Consider the following 17,186-nt stretch of genomic DNA (forward strand, 5'->3'; position numbering starts at 1 on the left):
CACTGCCTGGGCAACGAAGGAGTGGCTTCGTAAGAAGCATTTCAAGGTCCTGGAGTGGCCTGCATATGTAACTCCCTTCACCTGCATTAATCTTAGGACACAGGATAGGTGTAGTATTTCAATGAGATTCTTCATTTGAACCAGTGGAGAATGTTAAATGCTTTATTGAAAGTTCATTATCCAGGTGTTATAAATACATAATACATGTATTATCAATATTATAATTGTAATTGTATATTATAAATACAAGTTCAATCTGTACTTCAATGCATAGATGGTGTGCATTATAAAAAAAAAAGAGGAACAAAGAGGAGGTGGTGAGAGCAGTGTAGAAGACAAAGGCAAATAGATAAGAACTGAGGAGCAGGGAAGACAGCATAATGAATTACAGTGCTACCCCAATATTCTCTCAGTTCATCACAATTACATAGTGTCTCTTGTGGTGTCTCCTAACCAGCCTTGGGGTCCCAGACAGCCCAAAGGTTATCTTAAGAGCGGGTGAGGTGGCGATGACGGGACTGGCTTCCTCTCTCACATCAAAACATACCTGAAGACGAGAGAGTATGATTAAGCCTTGTTTTTTTTATTCTAACACGGTCAGTGTTAAATCAGGAGGTGAAATGCAAAACTGACCTTGGATCATTAACTCTGGGACTACTACATCTCTGTCTGTATTTCAACGTAAAGCATCTCTTAAACAATACTTCCTGTTGACCTGACCAAGTGACCTCTCACCTATGATCTTTCTGTGTCAGCCAGTTCAGATGTGGGAGGGGTTCACCAACACAGCTGATATAACTGTGCGTGTGTAGTCTCCCCTGGTGTCCACACAAAGTAGATAGAGTACTTTATGCTGAAAAATAGAGACATGAGGATAATGTCATTGCTAGACTTTTACCAGATCACAAATGAATACATAAATACCACTTGAAGCATGATGATGACAAGATCATTTATATCCGTTGTGTAGTGCTAAGGCAACAGCTGGTGAGGTGTCAGGTTCACCACTGTACTTAAAGGGTGATTATTCCAACTCTGTGAAATGCTGTAGATCTGCCCGCAGACCAGGTAGGAACACATATCCCACACAGAAGAAGTGGATAGAATTTGACAGGTCAAGGTAGCCTTCTTCCTCCAAACTGTGCAGCAAGTTGTAGTACTGACAGCACTCCAAATATCTCTCCATAAGCGTTCCACTCTAACAGAGAGAATGAAAAGGTTTTGTTGGGGGGGGGGGGGGGGGGAGACCTAATCTCTGTGGTCTTGTGGTCTTCCTCCATGTATAGTGAACACGAGGTGGGTCCGAGGCTATATAAATGCAAGTTATGTGTGCCTCTGTGATTGGTCACTGTCTGTATGTGACACAGACACCTACTTATCTGAGTGTACCTGAAACATTTAAATATAGAGGGCTATGTGTCTCACCACTTGGTTATTGAAAGGCTAAACCCCAGGGAAATCATGACTTGGCAGCAACAGGGGCTTGACAGTCTATTGAAAATGGCTGAGTGTTGATGTGGTGTAAATCTGAAAAGTAGCAGCTGACATCTTACATTTTTTTTAAAATTAATGCAAGTGAGACAGGTTCCATGTACAACAATACAGGCAGAGAGGAAGAGAGAGAAAATAACAAAGAAGTTGAATTACCTCTGGTTATGGATACTTTTGCCAGCAATAAAGTTTCCACGGCCTGTTCCTTGGATAGAGAAAATACATCTGAAACAAATCTACATTTTCAACCCCTTGATCTGCCTGCACTCTGAAAGTAAAGAAAACAGCTTATTTTTTGTAGATATGAAAACAATAACTGAGATACAGTATGACCGTTCAATTTAAAGCAGCAGATGTCATATTCAGGATATGTCAACACAGCACAGAAAGCTTAACACCAGACTGGTATTGTGGTTGTATATTAGGTGATTGGAAATATGCAATATGTATACAAAATAATATACTTACCTTCCTTGAAAATCCATCTATACCGCCAAGAGGACAATGTTTTGTCTTGAAAAAAAGCATTGGAATTACAAGTGAAATCCTCCAGCAAAGCATTTTGGGGGATTTTAGGTCAGGTCCAATATTGACTATGCACCCAAGGGGGAAAGAGGTTGGGACATCCTAGAAATGTTTTAGTGTTGTATAATATAATATAGCGACTTACAGTCAAGTGTGAATACATTTTTACGTATGGGTAGTCCCGGGAATCGAATCCTATATCTTGGCTTTGCAACGCTCTACCAAAATGCATGACAGAGTTATAAAAGCTTTGTGAAGCCTCAATTTATAAGGCCTTTATAATGCAGTGGTTATCCCACCCTTTATAAAGCAAGGTTTATGTCACATTTGACATTGGTGGTTATTTCACGCAGTTATGCCACATTTTTGAACAATGTCATATGTTTATCGATGGTTTGTAACACATTTATTTAGTGTTTATGAAGCCTTTATAAGCTGCACATAATTTAAAAAACATTTTTGAACAGACAGAAATTCTCTGCACTCCCTCGTCTTTCTCAGTAACTTTCCACACAGATAGTTTGTGTTCCCCTTAATAAATACATTTCTTAAACAGTGTCAGTTATACAGTAAGTATATTTTCTAGTTAGAACAATCATGTTTCTCTTTGTTTACTGATCTGCAGCATGTGTTACAGAAAATAGTCAGAGTAGTGTGTTGCCAATGAGCTGTTATGATTGTATGTGACATGTACAGTGTATTCAGAAAGTATTCCATTTATTGAACTTGAAAAACAGAGATGGATCACTTACTGTACATAGGTATTCACACCCCTGAGTTAATACTTTGTAGAAGTACCTTTGCAGGTGATTACAGCTTTGAGTTGTCTTGGATATGGCTGTAACAGCTTTGCACATCTGTATTTGGGTATTTTCTCCCATTTTCCTTGTAGATTTTCTCAAGCTCTGTTAAGTCCGAGCCACTAGGCTATATGCCGACCCCCGCATCTCAGCCAAGGAACTCTGTAGTTCTGTCAGAGTGGTCAATGGGTTCTTGGTCACCTCCCTGACCAACGTCCTTCTTGCCCAGTTGCTCAGTTTGGCCGGATGGCCAGCTCTAGGCAGAGACTGGTTAGTTCCATATTTTTTCAATTTCCCAATGATGGAGACCACTGCGCTCTTGGAAACTTTCAACACTCTAGAAATTGTTTTATACCCTTTCCCAGATATATGCCTCATCACAATTCTATCTCAGAGATCTGCGGACGTCATGGTATAGTTTCTGCTCTGACATGCACTGTCAACAGTGGACCTTACATAGACATGTGTGTTTCTTTCTAAATCATGTCCAGAAAATTTTTAAATAATAGAATTCAATACATTTTGAATTCTCATTGTACCACAACAAAATGTGGAATAAGTCAAAGGGTATGAATACTTTCTGAATGCACTGTATGTTGTAAGTTGCATGTCAGTACATGTTACAGTGAGGTTCATAATACATGTAAACTTGTCTCCATCCTTTAGGCTGAGCAAGACAATGGCCACCCCCTCCCAGCGTACGCTGACTTGATCATTGATATCCTGGATGAGAACAACCAGGCTCCATACTTCCAGTTCCAGTCCTACCAGGGATACGTCAGTGAGTCCTCCCCAGTGGGAACCACCATCTCTGCTAGCTCCAACCTCACTGCCCCCTTGGGCATCATTGCCCTGGACAACGACATTGAGGAGGTATGGGAATATGCGTGTGAACAGAGACTGACACAGACGTGAACACACACACACACAATCTTGTACAACCAACCTTGTGGGGACAGACAATTCAATCCAATTCAAAGTCCAATTTTCCCTAACCCCTAAACCTAACCCTAACCTTAACCCTAAAACTAACTCTAGCTCCTAACCCTAACACTAATTCTAACCTTAACCCTAAACCCCCTAGAAATAGCATTTGACCTGTGGGGACTAACAAAATGCCCCTAGTTAGTCCATTTTTTGTTTGTTTACTATTCTTGTGGGGACTTCTGTTACGTTACAGGCTTATTCTAAAATGGATTAAATACATTGTTTTCCTCAGCAATCTACACGCAATACCCCATAATGCCAAAGCGAAAACAGGTTTTTAGCATTTTAGCAAATTTATTTAAAAAAATAAATAAATGAAATACCTTATTTACATACTGTAAGTATTCAGACCCTTTGCTATGAGACTCAAAATTGAGCTCAGGTGCATCTTGTTTCCATTGATCATCCTTCAAATTACAACTTGATTGAAGTCCATCTGTGGTAAATCCAATTGATTGGACATGATTTGGAAAGGCACACACCTGTCTATATAAGGTCCCACAGTTGACAGTGCATGTCAGAGCAAAAAGAAAAAAAGAAAAACCATCTCTGCAGCACCACCAATCAGGCCTTTATGGTTGAGTGGCCAAACAAAAGCCACTCCTCAGTAATAGGCACACTACAGCCCGCTTAGAGTTTGCCAAAAGGCATCTAAAGACTCTCAAACCATGAGAAACAATATTCTCTGGTCTAATGAAACAAAGATTGAACACCTTGGACTGAATGCCAAGCGTCAGGTCTGGAGGAAACCTGGCACCATCCCTATGGTGAAGCTCGGTGGTAGCAGCATCATGCTGTGCAGATGTTTTTCAGCGGCAGGAACTGGGAGACTAGTCAGGATCAAGGCAAAGATCAACGGTGCAAAGTACAGAGAGATCCTTGATGAAAACTTGATCCAGAGCGCTCAGGACCTCGTACGGGGGTGAAGGTTCACCTTCCAACAGGACAACGACCTTAAGCACACAGTCAAGACAACACAGGAGTGGCTTCGGGACAAGTCTCTGAATGTCCTTGAGTAGCCCAGCCAGAGCCCGAACTTGAACCCGATCTAAGATCTCTGGAGAGACCTGAAAATAGCTGTGCAGCGACGCTCCCCATCTAACCTGACGGCTTGAGAGGATTTGCAGAGAAGAATGGGAGGAACACCGTAAAATACAGGTGTGCCAACCTTGTAGCGTCATACCCAAGAAGACTTGAGGCGGTATCACTGCCAAAGGTGCTTCAAAAATGTATTGAGTAAAGGGTCTGAAAACGTATGTAAATGTAATATTTCATTTTTTTCATTTTTAATTAATACATACGTACAATTTTCTAAAGAACAGTTTTTTGTCATTATGAGGTAGTGTGATTATTGATGAGTAAAAAACTAACAATTTAATCAATTTTAGAATAAGGCTGTAACGTAACAAAATTAGAAAAATGTAAAGGGTTCTGAATACTCTACGAATGCTCTGTGTACAGACAGTGCACACACATACAGAGTGGTGTAGTGGCGGGTACGCTGTGAACCCACCTTTTTCAGCTGGCATTGCATGTGCTCACTTAATCTCTACTGATGAGTATCCAAGTAGTGTAGTGGAGGTAGTCGTACCCTTGACTTATTCAACAATTTGTTGTGTTACAGCCTGATAATGCCAAATAATTGCCAAATAATGGAAAATGAAATACATGAATATCTAATTTACATAAGTTTTCACTCCCCTGAGTCAATATGTTTTAAAGTCACATTTGGCAGTGATTACAGCTGTGAGTCTTTCTGGGTAAGTCTCTGAGAGTTTTCCACACCTGGAGTGTGCAATAATTGCCCATTTTCAAAAATTATCTGTCAAATTGATTACTGATCGTTGCTAGAGAACCATTTTCAGATCTAGCCATAGATTTCAAGTAGATTTAAGTCATAACTGTAACTTAGCCAATCAGGAACATTCACTCTCTTCTTAGTAAGCAACTCCAGTGTAGATTTGGCCATCTGTTTTAGGTTATTGTCCTAATGAAAGGTAAATTCATCTCCCAGTGTCTGGTAGAAAGCAGACTGAACCATGTTTTCCTCTAGAGTTTTGCCTGTACTTCGCTCCATTCCGTTCATTTTTTATCTTGAAAAACTCCCCAGATTACAAGCATATCCATAACATGATGGAGCCAATACTGTGGTTGAAAATATGCAGAGCGGTATTCAGTAAAGTGTTGGATTGGATTTGCCCCAAACATAACACTTTGTATTCCGGACAAAAAGTTGATTGCTTTGTCACATTCTTTGCAGTTTTACTTTAGCGCCTTGTTGCAAACAGGATGCATGTTTTGGAATATTTTTTATTCTGTGTGGTCTTCCTTCTTTTCACTATGTCAATTAGGTTAGTATTGTAGAGCAACTACGATTGTCACGACTTCTTCTGAAGTCGATCCCTCTCCTTGTTCGGTGCGGCGTTTGGCGGTCGACGTCACCGGTTTACTTGCTACCGCCGATCTACTTTTCATTTTCAATTTGTTTTGTCTTTGTTTCACACACCTGTTTTCAATCCCACAATCACCTGTTCATTATTTAACCCTCTGTTCCCCCCATGGTTTTTGTGAGTGATTGTTTATTTGTATTTTCAGGCTGTCATGGTGTACATGTATTTGTTACTTTGTATATTTTAATTTTGATTACTCATATCTGCTGTCCTGCGCCTGACTCTCTACACCAGCTACACCTAGGGCCCATTACAATAATGTTGTTGATCCATCCTCAGTTTTCTCCCATCACAGCCATTAAACTCTGTAACTGTTTTAAGTTACCATTGGCCTCATGGTGAAACCCCTCAGTGGTTTCCTTCCTCTCCAGCAACTGGATTAGGAAGGACACCTGTATCTTTTTAGTGACTGGATGTATTGGTACATCCAATGTGTAATTAATAACTTCCTCATGCTCGAAGGGATATTCAATGTGTGTTTAAAAAAATGTTTTATCCATCTACCAAAAGGTGTCCTTCTTTGCAAGTCATTGGAAAACCTCCATGGTCTTTGTGGTTGAAATTCACTGCTCAACTGAGGGACCTTGCAGACAATTGTATGTGTTGGGTACTGCCTGCAGCACACCACCCTACATCCCACTGTTGGCTTGCCTTTGAAGCTAAGCAGGGTTGGCCCTGGTTGGTCAATGGATGGGAGAACATATGCTGCTGGAAGTGGTGTTGACGGTCCAGTAGGAGGGACTCTTTCCTCTGACAAAAAAACAACATCATCCCAATGCCCCAGGACAGTGATTGGGAACATTGCCCTGTGTAAAGGTACTGGGCTTTCGATTGGATGTTAAATGGGTGTCCTGATTCTCTGTGGCCATTAATGATCCCAAGACAATTATCATAATAGTAGGGGTGTTGGCTAAATTCCCAATCTGACCCTCATACCATCATGGCAAACTAATCATCCCCAGCTTCTAATTGGCTCCTCTCCCCTGTCACTATTCCCCAGGTTGTTACTGTAAATGAAATGTGTTCTTAGTCAGCATACTTGGTCAAATAAGGGTGTGAATACTTTCTGATCAATTGATATGGCTGACGGACCAGATATGAGGAAGTGTTTCCGTCAACATATTTCCCTCGACATTTCTATGGATGGATTTTGGCTTGGAATGCCTCATAATATGAAGCAAAACGTCCACGTTTCAAACAATGAAGGAAAAGGAAAATACAAATGCTGATAGGCCTAACCATATTCTGGTAGATGGAAAGGCTTTCCCCCAAAAATGAATTTAACCTCAATTTATGTAACTTGCTACAAATGATATCATGATTATTTGCACCATCAATCCAGTGGCCATTTCTTTTCATGTGTACTACAGAAACACTGATAACAAAACAACAGTGCTAGGTGACTGCACACTTTAATTAAAAGGTAACTACACAAACAAAATGTCTTAGATTCTTCCCATTCCTCAAAGTGGTCTCCTGATTTAAGTATTGTTGTGGGCGTAGAACATCCAATCCTGTGAATTTCTGACTCAGTAGACAACCTCTTTTATCGTTTTAAATTGTAGGCCTACTAATTTATTAGCCTACTTGCACAGTACAGCTTGGGTCGGCCTGACTGTGAAATACGAATATGAGATTTATCATTTTACTGTTGGTCATTCAGAGTACATGTCACTGTTTCTCGTCGAATTCTACACACAAGGCATCATTCCTTCGCATGGTGGGCCATCTGGAGTTTTTTTGGCAACATTTTAGTATACCCACTTCTCCAGGCACCACTACTGTATTATCACAGATGCTGCTTTGTCTATTTGTTGTACCTGGTTCAAACAGGTCATGTATTTGTTGTACCTGGTTCAAACAGGTTATGTATTTGTTGTACCTGGCCACCTGTAGGCAATATAATGTTTTTTGGTGCTGTGATGACTAAAAGTTTGCCTTTAGGTTTTACTCTACTGCATGGTGTGTGTTCAAACCTCTTTCAATTCTTCCAGATGCGTGACTTTGTTTCCCTCCAATGATCCCTTTCTTCATAGACAAGTCTAATGCGTTTGAATTTTGCCATGTGTGCTTGTTTTTCTAGTAATGTCACGGGGAGTGAATGAGGACCCAAAAGCAAATTAACTTAACAGAGCTTCTTTAATTACCAAACATAGGTAGGTTCAGACAGACGGGCAGATTCCGACAGGACAGGACAAGGTTACAGCAAACAGGACGATAGTCTGGTTCAGGCATGAAACACAACAAACAAGAATCCGACAAGGACAGGAACAAAAACAGAGAGAGATATAGGGACCTAATCAGAGGGAAAAAGGGAACAGGTGGGAAACGGGGTGAATGGGTAGTTAGGAGGAGACAAGGCACAGCTGGGGGAAAGAGGGGGAGAAAAGGTAACCTAACAACGACCAGCAGAGGGAGACAGGGTGAAGGGAAAGGACAGAAACACACAACATGACAATACATGACAGTACCCCCCCACTCACCGAGCGCCTCCTGGCGCACTCGAGGAGGAAACCTGGCGGCAACGGAGGAAATCCTCGATCAGCGCACGGTCCAGCACGTCCCGAGAGGGAACCCAACTCCTCTCCTCAGGACCGTACCCCTCCCAATCAACGAGGTACTGGTGACCACGGCCCCGAGGACGCATGTCCAAAATCCTGCGGACCCTGTAGATGGGTGCGCCCTCGACAAGGATGGGGGGGGGGGGGGAAGACGAGCGGGGGCGCGAAGAACGGGCTTAATACAGGAGACATGGAAGACCGGGTGGACGCGACGAAGGTATCGCGGAAGAAGAAGTCGAACTGCGACAGGATTAATGACCCGAGAAATACGGAACGGACCAATGAACCGCGGGGTCAACTTGCGAGAAGCCGTCTTAAGGGGAAGGTTCTGAGTGGAGAGCCAAACTCTCTGACCGCGACAATATCTAGGACTCTTAGTTCTACGCTTATTAGCAGCCCTCACAGTCTGCGTCCTATAACGGCAAAGTGCAGACCTGACCCTCTTCCAGGTGCGCTCGCAACGTTGGACAAAAGCCTGAGCGGAGGGGACGCTGGACTCGGCGAACTGAGATGAGAACAGCGGAGGCTGGTACCCGAGGCTACTCTGAAAAGGAGATAGCCCGGTCGCAGACGAAGGAAGCGAGTTGTGGGCGTATTCTGCCCAGGGGAGCTGTTCTGACCAAGACGCAGGGTTGCGAAAAGAAAGACTGCGTAAGATGCGACCAATAGTCTGATTGGCCCGTTCTGCTTGACCGTTAGACTGGGGGTGAAAGCCGGAAGAGAGACTGACGGAAGCCCCAATCAAACGGCAAAACTCCCTCCAAAATTGAGACGTGAATTGCGGACCTCTGTCCGAAACGACGTCTGACGGAAGGCCATGAATTCTGAAAACATTCTCGATGATGATTTGTGCCGTCTCTTTAGCAGAAGGAAGCTTAGCAAGGGGAATGAAATGAGCCGCCTTAGAGAACCTATCGACAACCGTAAGAATAACAGTCTTCCCCGCTGACGAAGGCAGTCCGGTGACAAAATCTAAGGCGATGTGAGACCACGGTCGAGAGGGAATGGGAAGCGGCCTGAGACGGCCGGCAGGAGGGGAGTTACCGGACTTAGTCTGCGCGCAGACCGAACAAGCAGCCACGAAACGACGCGTGTCATGCTCCCGGGTGGGCCACCAAAAACGCTGGCGAATGGAAGCAAGCGTACCCCGAACGCCAGGGTGGCCGGCTAACTTGGCAGAGTGAGCCCACTGAAGAACGGCCAGACGAGTAGGAACGGGAACGAAAAGAAGGTTCCTAGGACAAGCGCGCGGCGACGGAGTGTGAGTGAGCGCTTGCTTTACCTGCCTCTCAATTCCCCAGACAGTCAACCCGACAACACGCCCCTCAGGGAGAATCCCCTCGGGGTCAGTGGAGGCTACTGAAGAACTGAAGAGACGAGATAAAGCATCAGGCTTGGTGTTCTTAGAGCCCGGACGATAAGAAATCACGAACTCGAAACGAGCGAAAAACAGCGCCCAACGCGCCTGACGCGCATTAAGTCGTTTGGCAGAACGGATGTACTCAAGGTTCCTATGGTCAGTCCAAACGACAAAAGGAACGGTCGCCCCCTCCAACCACTGTCGCCATTCGCCTAGGGCTAACCGGATGGCGAGCAGTTCGCGGTTTCCCACATCATAATTACGTTCCGACGGCGACAGGCGATGAGAAAAATACGCGCAAGGGTGGACCTTGTCGTCAGAGAGGGAGCGCTGAGAAAGAATGGCTCCCACGCCCACCTCTGACGCGTCAACCTCGACCACGAACTGTCTAGAGACGTCAGGTGTAACAAGGATAGGAGCGGATGTAAAACGATTCTTGAGGAGATCAAAAGCTCCCTGGGCGGAAACGGACCACTTAAAGCACGTCTTGACAGAAGTAAGGGCTGTGAGAGGAGCTGCCACCTGACCGAAATTACGGATGAAACGACGATAGAAGTTCGCGAAGCCGAGAAAGCGCTGCAGCTCGACGCGTGACTTAGGGACGGGCCAATCAATGACAGCCTGGACCTTAGCGGGATCCATCTTAATGCCTTCAGCGGAAATAACAGAACCGAGAAATGTGACGGAGGAGGCATGAAAAGTGCACTTCTCAGCCTTCACAAAAAGACAATTCTCTAAAAGGCGCTGGAGGACACGTCGAACGTGCTGAACATGAATCTGGAGTGACGGTGAAAAAATCAGGATATCGTCAAGGTAAACGAAAACAAAGATGTTCAGCATGTCTCTCAGGACATCATTGACTAATGCCTGAAAGACAGCTGGAGCGTTAGCGAGGCCGAAAGGAAGAACCCGGTATTCAAAGTGCCCTAACGGAGTGTTAAACGCCGTCTTCCACTCGTCCCCCTCCCTGATGCGCACGAGATGGTAAGCGTTACGAAGGTCCAACTTAGTGAAAAACCTGGCTCCCTGCAGGATCTCGAAGGCTGAGGACATAAGAGGAAGCGGATAACGATTCTTAACTGTTATGTCATTCAGCCCTCGATAATCTATGCAGGGGCGCAGAGACCCGTCCTTCTTCTTGACAAAAAAAAACCCCGCTCCGGCGGGAGAGGAGGAGGGGACTATGGTACCGGCGTCAAGAGCTACAGACAAATAATCCTCGAGAGCCTTACGTTCGGGAGCCGACAGAGAGTATAGTCTACCCCGGGGGGGAGTGGTTCCCGGAAGGAGATCAATACTACAATCATACGACCGGTGTGGAGGAAGAGAGGTGGCCCTGGACCGACTGAACACCGTGCGCAGATCGTGATATTCCTCCGGCACCCCTGTCAAATCACCAGGCTCCTCCTGTGAAGAAGAGACAGAGGAAACAGGAGGGATAGCAGACATTAAACATTTCACATGACAAGAGACGTTCCAGGAGAGGATAGAATTACTAGACCAATTAATGGAAGGATTATGACAAACTAGCCAGGGATGGCCCAAAACAACAGGTGTAAAAGGTGAACGAAAAATCAAAAAAGAAATGGTTTCGCTATGATTACCAGAAACAGTGAGGGTTAAAGGTAGCGTCTCACTCTGAATCCTGGGGAGAGGACTACCATCCAGGGCGAACAAGGCCGTGGACTCCCTTAACTGTCTGAGAGGAATGTCATGTTCCCGAGCCCAGGTCTCGTCCATAAAACAGCCCTCCGCCCCAGAGTCTATTAAGGCACTGCAGGAAGCTGACGAACCGGTCCAGCGTAGATGGACCGACAAGGTAGTGCAGGATCTTGAAGGAGAGACAGGAGTAGTAGCGCTCACCAGTAGCCCTCCGCTTACTGATGAGCTCTGGCTTTTACTGGACATGAAGTGACAAAATGACCAGCAGAACCGCAATAGAGACAGAGGCGGTTGGTGATTCTCTGTTCCCTCTCCTTAGTCGAGATGCGGATACCTCCCAGCTGCATAGGCTCAGCTCCCGAGCCGGCAGAGGAAGATGGTAGTGATACGGAGAGGGGGGCAACGGAGAACGCGAGCTCCTTTCCACGAGCTCGGTGACGAAGATCAACCCGTCGCTCAATGCGAATAGCGAGTTCAATCAAGGAATCCACGCTGGAAGGAACCTCCCGGGAGAGAATCTCATCCTTTACCTCTGCGCGGAGACCCTCCAGAAGACGAGCGAGCAAAGCCGGCTCGTTCCAGCCACTGGAGGCAGCAAGAGTGCGAAACTCAATAGAGTAGTCTGTTATGGATCGATTGCCTTGACATAGGGAAGACAGGGCCCTGGAAGCCTCCTCCCCAAAAACAGATCGATCAAAAACCCGTATCATCTCCTCCTTAAAGTCCTGATACTGGTTAGTACACTCAGCCCTTGCCTCCCAGATTGCCGTGCCCCACTCACGAGCCCGTCCAATAAGGAGAGATATGACGTAGGCGACACGAGCAGTGCTCCTGGAGTAAGTGTTGGGCTGGAGAGAAAACACAATATCACACTGGGTGAGGAACGAGCGGCATTCAGTGGGCTCCCCAGAGTAACACGGCGGGTTATTGATTCTGGGCTCCGGAGATTCGAAAGCCCTGGAAGTGGCCGGTGGATCGAGGCGGAGATGGTGAACCTGTTCTGTGAGGTTGGAGACTTGGGTGGCCAGGGTCTCAACGGCATGTCGAGCAGCAGACAATTCCTGCTCGTGTCTGCCTAGCATCGCTCCCTGGATCTCGACGGCTGAGTGGAGAGGATCCGAAGTCGCTGGGTCCATTCTTGGTCGGATTCTTCTGTCACGGGGAGTGAATGAGGACCCAAAAGCGAATTAACTTAACAGAGCTTCTTTAATTACCAAACATAGGTAGGTTCAGACAGACCGGCAGATTCCGACAGGACAGGACAAGGTTACAGCAAACAGGACGATAGTCTGGTTCAGGCATGAAACACAACAAACAAGAATCCGACAAGGACAGGAACAAAAACAGAGAGAGATATAGGGACCTAATCAGAGGGAAAAAGGGAACAGGTGGGAAACGGGGTGAATGGGTAGTTAGGAGGAGACAAGGCACAGCTGGGGGAAAGAGGGGGAGAAAAGGTAACCTAACAACGACCAGCAGAGGGAGACAGGGTGAAGGGAAAGGACAGAAACACACAACATGACAATACATGACAAGTAAAGTAAAAATAAAAATGTTTTAGTGGCTAAATACACAGATCACACAATACATTGAGTACATTATGTGTGTGTGTGTGTTTCTTCGGTTTTACTATCCTTGTGGGGAGTAGAAGTACTCACAAGGATAGTAAAACAAGGACATTTTGGACAAGTGGGAACATTTCACAAGTCCCCACAAGGAAAAGGGCTATTTTAGGCTTAGGGGTTAGGTTTAGGGTTAGAATTCGGATTAGGGATTATGTTTAAGATCAAGAGTTAGGGGGAGGTTCAGAGTTAGGGGTTCAGGTTAGGGTTAGGTTAAGGGTTAAGTTAACAGTTAAGGGAAAATAGGATTTTGAATTGGAATCAATCGTTTGGTCCCCCACAAGGACAGTAAAACAAATGTGTGTGTGTGTTTGTGTGTTGAGGTGATGATTCTGAAACGCTCACAATTTCAAACAGGTGCTGACAGGAACGGGTTTTCTAAGCAACTCAACAGCATTTAAATGGACGAAAACAAACATTGAGACACACCAGGATACACACACCAGGATACAATTTGCCCCACTCTGTTTGTGTTTTTGTCACCAGGACATTTATCTTTGTGTTGATGTTGAAAATAATGTATTCATAATTTCCTCAGATGACACCTAACACAATAAGCTCCCCACAGCCTGCCTGCCCCTCTCTCTCGCTCTCTCTCTCTCTCTTTCTCTCAACAGGGTGAGATTAATAAAACACTGCACTTTGCAGCTCTAAAAACAGATCAATGGGCAAAGAAGTGTGGATGTTTATTTGACAGGCAGGCCCTTATTGACTGACATGAATCAACCTAACAACCCAAGCCTACTTCAAACTCCCTTGTACCAACAGAAAATGAAGTTGATTTGTTTGGGAAGTTATAAAACAGTATTGAAGTGTTTTTATTATCTAGCTATGGGTCCTCACTTGTAGGCCACATTACTCCCTAGGCCCACTCCCTTGTATATTCATATTTACAGATCACATTCAGGATTGATATAAAGGCACATGAGCGTTCACATAAACAATTCTACACAACGTTATACTTTCAAATGGCTCTACTATATAGTACAGTATGCTGAGAAACTCCTAGGTTTTTGTAATATTTCACATACTGTATACTGTAGCTTGTGGCCAGAGCCACAATGAAACACTTACAATTGTAGTGCGGGGGTATTGAGTCATAGGATTTCTTCATAGAATTTCCTCAAAGCCTTCCCCGATTCTCAGTACTGTGTTCTCAGTACTACAGTATGTTGTCTTTGTCAGCAGACTGACTTGTTTTGTCTCTAATAGCTTTTCCTCAGTGGCATGGCTGCAGGCAGACTTGAGTAAAGTCATGTCACTGTGGTAACATTCTTCTCTCCGATGGCTTTACTTTTTGTAGAGCAAAGACCCCCTGGTGACAGTGACTCTGGACGACTTGAGCACCATCTTTGACATAACCCCGACCGGCATCACCCGCTACCTCAGACTGCTCAAACCCGTGGACAGAGAGAAGCAGATGACCTACACCTTCACGGTAGATCTCGATGCAACCTTATCCACACATATTACCAAGTAACCTTTGGAACCCTTTGGAGATGGAATTAGTACTTTTGGATCTCGCAACCAGAGGTCCCAGTGTACACCGGTGTGTGTGTGCGTGTGCGTGCGTGTGTGTGTGTGTACACGGACTTGTTGCGGTGATGATACACTGTAGTAATGATATGCAGATATTGCCTTTGAAGGGTTTCATCAATAGTATGTTTATTATGCCTCTGTTGAGAGGCTTTGATCGTTGCCCTACAGAAAGATCCGTACTTTTGAAAGGCAGCATGTCATTGAAGTTAAAACTGCCCTCTCATGTGTCTGATGATGTGTTTCACACCATTGCCCTTCCTCCAGTGTAGCCCTTGCAGTCAATGACCAGAAGCGTCCCATTTGGCATCATGGGTGGAATATTATCAATATTTTTTTTTAATAATAATTACAAAATATATATGAACAATGAAAAAAAGGTGTTTCTCTGTCAAACAGCTCCGTTATTTTTTCAGTCTTCTGTGATGGTAATAAAGTTTAATATTAGGATGCAAACTCAAAATTGAATACATTTCAACTCTATATCTGACATGGTACAGATGTGTGAGGTGTATGCTTTTTGTTTCAAAGTAGATTTGTTTACGACCACCAATAATTACTCTGTGTGGCCCTGATTTAACCTCCCACTTTAGCCTCCCACTTGGTGTTTCCTTTATTTTGGCAGTTACCTGTACATCTGATGTCATTATCAGACCTGGGTTCAAATAGTATTGTTTTCTTTAAAGTACTTAAATTGCACTTGATTGAGTTTAACTGGTGCTACCAGAGTAAATAGTAGCAAATAAAGTGTTTTTTTTACTGCTCTCTTTTATCCTGTGTATAGATGATGGCATCAGATGGGATACAGGAGAGCACCCGGGTGACCATCAACATCCTGGTGATTGATGCCAACGACAACACGCCCACCTTTGGCGAAGTCTCTGACACCGTCGAGGTGTTCACTGACATGCAGCCAGGAAAAACAGTACTGCAGGTAATTAGCACATCTCTGTCTATCTTCCTGTCTCTCGTTCTCTTTGTCACTCACTTTCTCTCTCTTTTGGTGTCTCTCTCTCTCCCTTCCCTCTTCCTCTCTCTGTATCTCTCATTATCTCTCGCTCCTCTTTCTCTCTCGGGCCCAGTTTCCGCAAACAATCCAGTACCTTAGATCAACAGTCCAAGCCCCAGAACAATCCACTCTTTCCCCAGAACAATCTAGTTTCTTACTACTGTAGTCAAGACTCAAATACTATTAGCTCAATATTGACATGACTCAACGTAATACACTACCATGGATCAACAGTTAGGACTCCAAATCAATCTCCTATCCTATAACAACATTGGTCACTGTAAATCCCTGACTGAAATAGCTCCAAGGAGAGTCTGTTGTCTAGTTTGTCATCATATGTCTGAATGGATTGCAGAGTTTATTTACATTGACTCAGATTCTAGTTTGATTGGTTTGAAGGTTTGGGGTTAGGTTTGGTGTTTGTGTGTCTGTGCACATGTGTGCATGTGTTTGTGTTTAGAGTCCAATTGTTTACAGCAGGAAGTCCCCTCGTTGACATATCTGCTTTTATGGAGTTTGTTCAGAAGCAGTGTGCGTTTGTCTCCCATTAGGTAGGCAGAGCATGATTTCCCATCTTACAGTCTCTCAGAACACAGTCAAAACAAAATATCAGACACATAAAAGGTCAAGTTTAATCTGTGTTTAAAATCATTGCCCAGCCCAGCTGAAATGAAGCCGGCGGTCAAGTGGCGGCCGGTACAATCACTTATAAGCTGTTTTTATAAGCCATTTATAGGAGAGTCTCCGGGCCTCTAAGGATGAAGGTTTATTTGATGCTGCTATTTCATATCTTAGACATTACAGCTCTATATGAAAAAAAAGGGTTCATTAGGCTAGCCTAGCGTGTATTAACATAGCAAGGCCTTGCAAATATAGAGCTAACGTTAAACTAAAGCCTGGCTAAGGGTGCTGTGAGTTGTAAATGGTGGGGTGTCCAAATGAATTAGCTGGAAGTGAAGGGTGGCTGTTTAATTTTTGATCTAACACTGCATGGTTCTAAGGTTCTAATCTGTGTACAGATTCCATTCGGAAAGTATTCAGACCCCTTCCACATTTTGTTACGTTACAGCCTTATTCTAAAATGGATATAAAACAAAAATTATCAGAAATCTACACACAACACCCCATAATGAAAGAGTGAAAAAAGGATTTTATACATTTTTGCAAATGTATAAAAAAAAAA

The 17,186-nt window shown here is 44.2% G+C and overlaps 1 protein-coding gene across 1 annotated transcript in view; it reads left to right on the forward strand.

Moving 5' to 3' along the window:
* The window catches only part of LOC149972513 (protocadherin-15-like), a 107,098-nt gene extending 90,599 nt beyond the window's left edge, over positions 1-16,499 (forward strand). The window contains exons 11-14 of the mRNA XM_090218048.1: positions 3,483-3,689; positions 14,762-14,896; positions 15,779-15,928; positions 16,464-16,499. Coding sequence (XP_090074174.1) covers positions 3,483-3,689; positions 14,762-14,896; positions 15,779-15,928; positions 16,464-16,499 — 528 coding nt within the window. The remainder of the gene's footprint in view (positions 1-3,482; positions 3,690-14,761; positions 14,897-15,778; positions 15,929-16,463) is intronic.
* Positions 16,500-17,186: the final 687 nt, after the last annotated feature.

This window comes from Oncorhynchus mykiss, chromosome 23 (assembly GCF_057628025.1).
Source record: "Oncorhynchus mykiss isolate SJ-2025 chromosome 23, ASM5762802v1, whole genome shotgun sequence".
Taxonomy (NCBI): domain Eukaryota; kingdom Metazoa; phylum Chordata; class Actinopteri; order Salmoniformes; family Salmonidae; genus Oncorhynchus; species Oncorhynchus mykiss.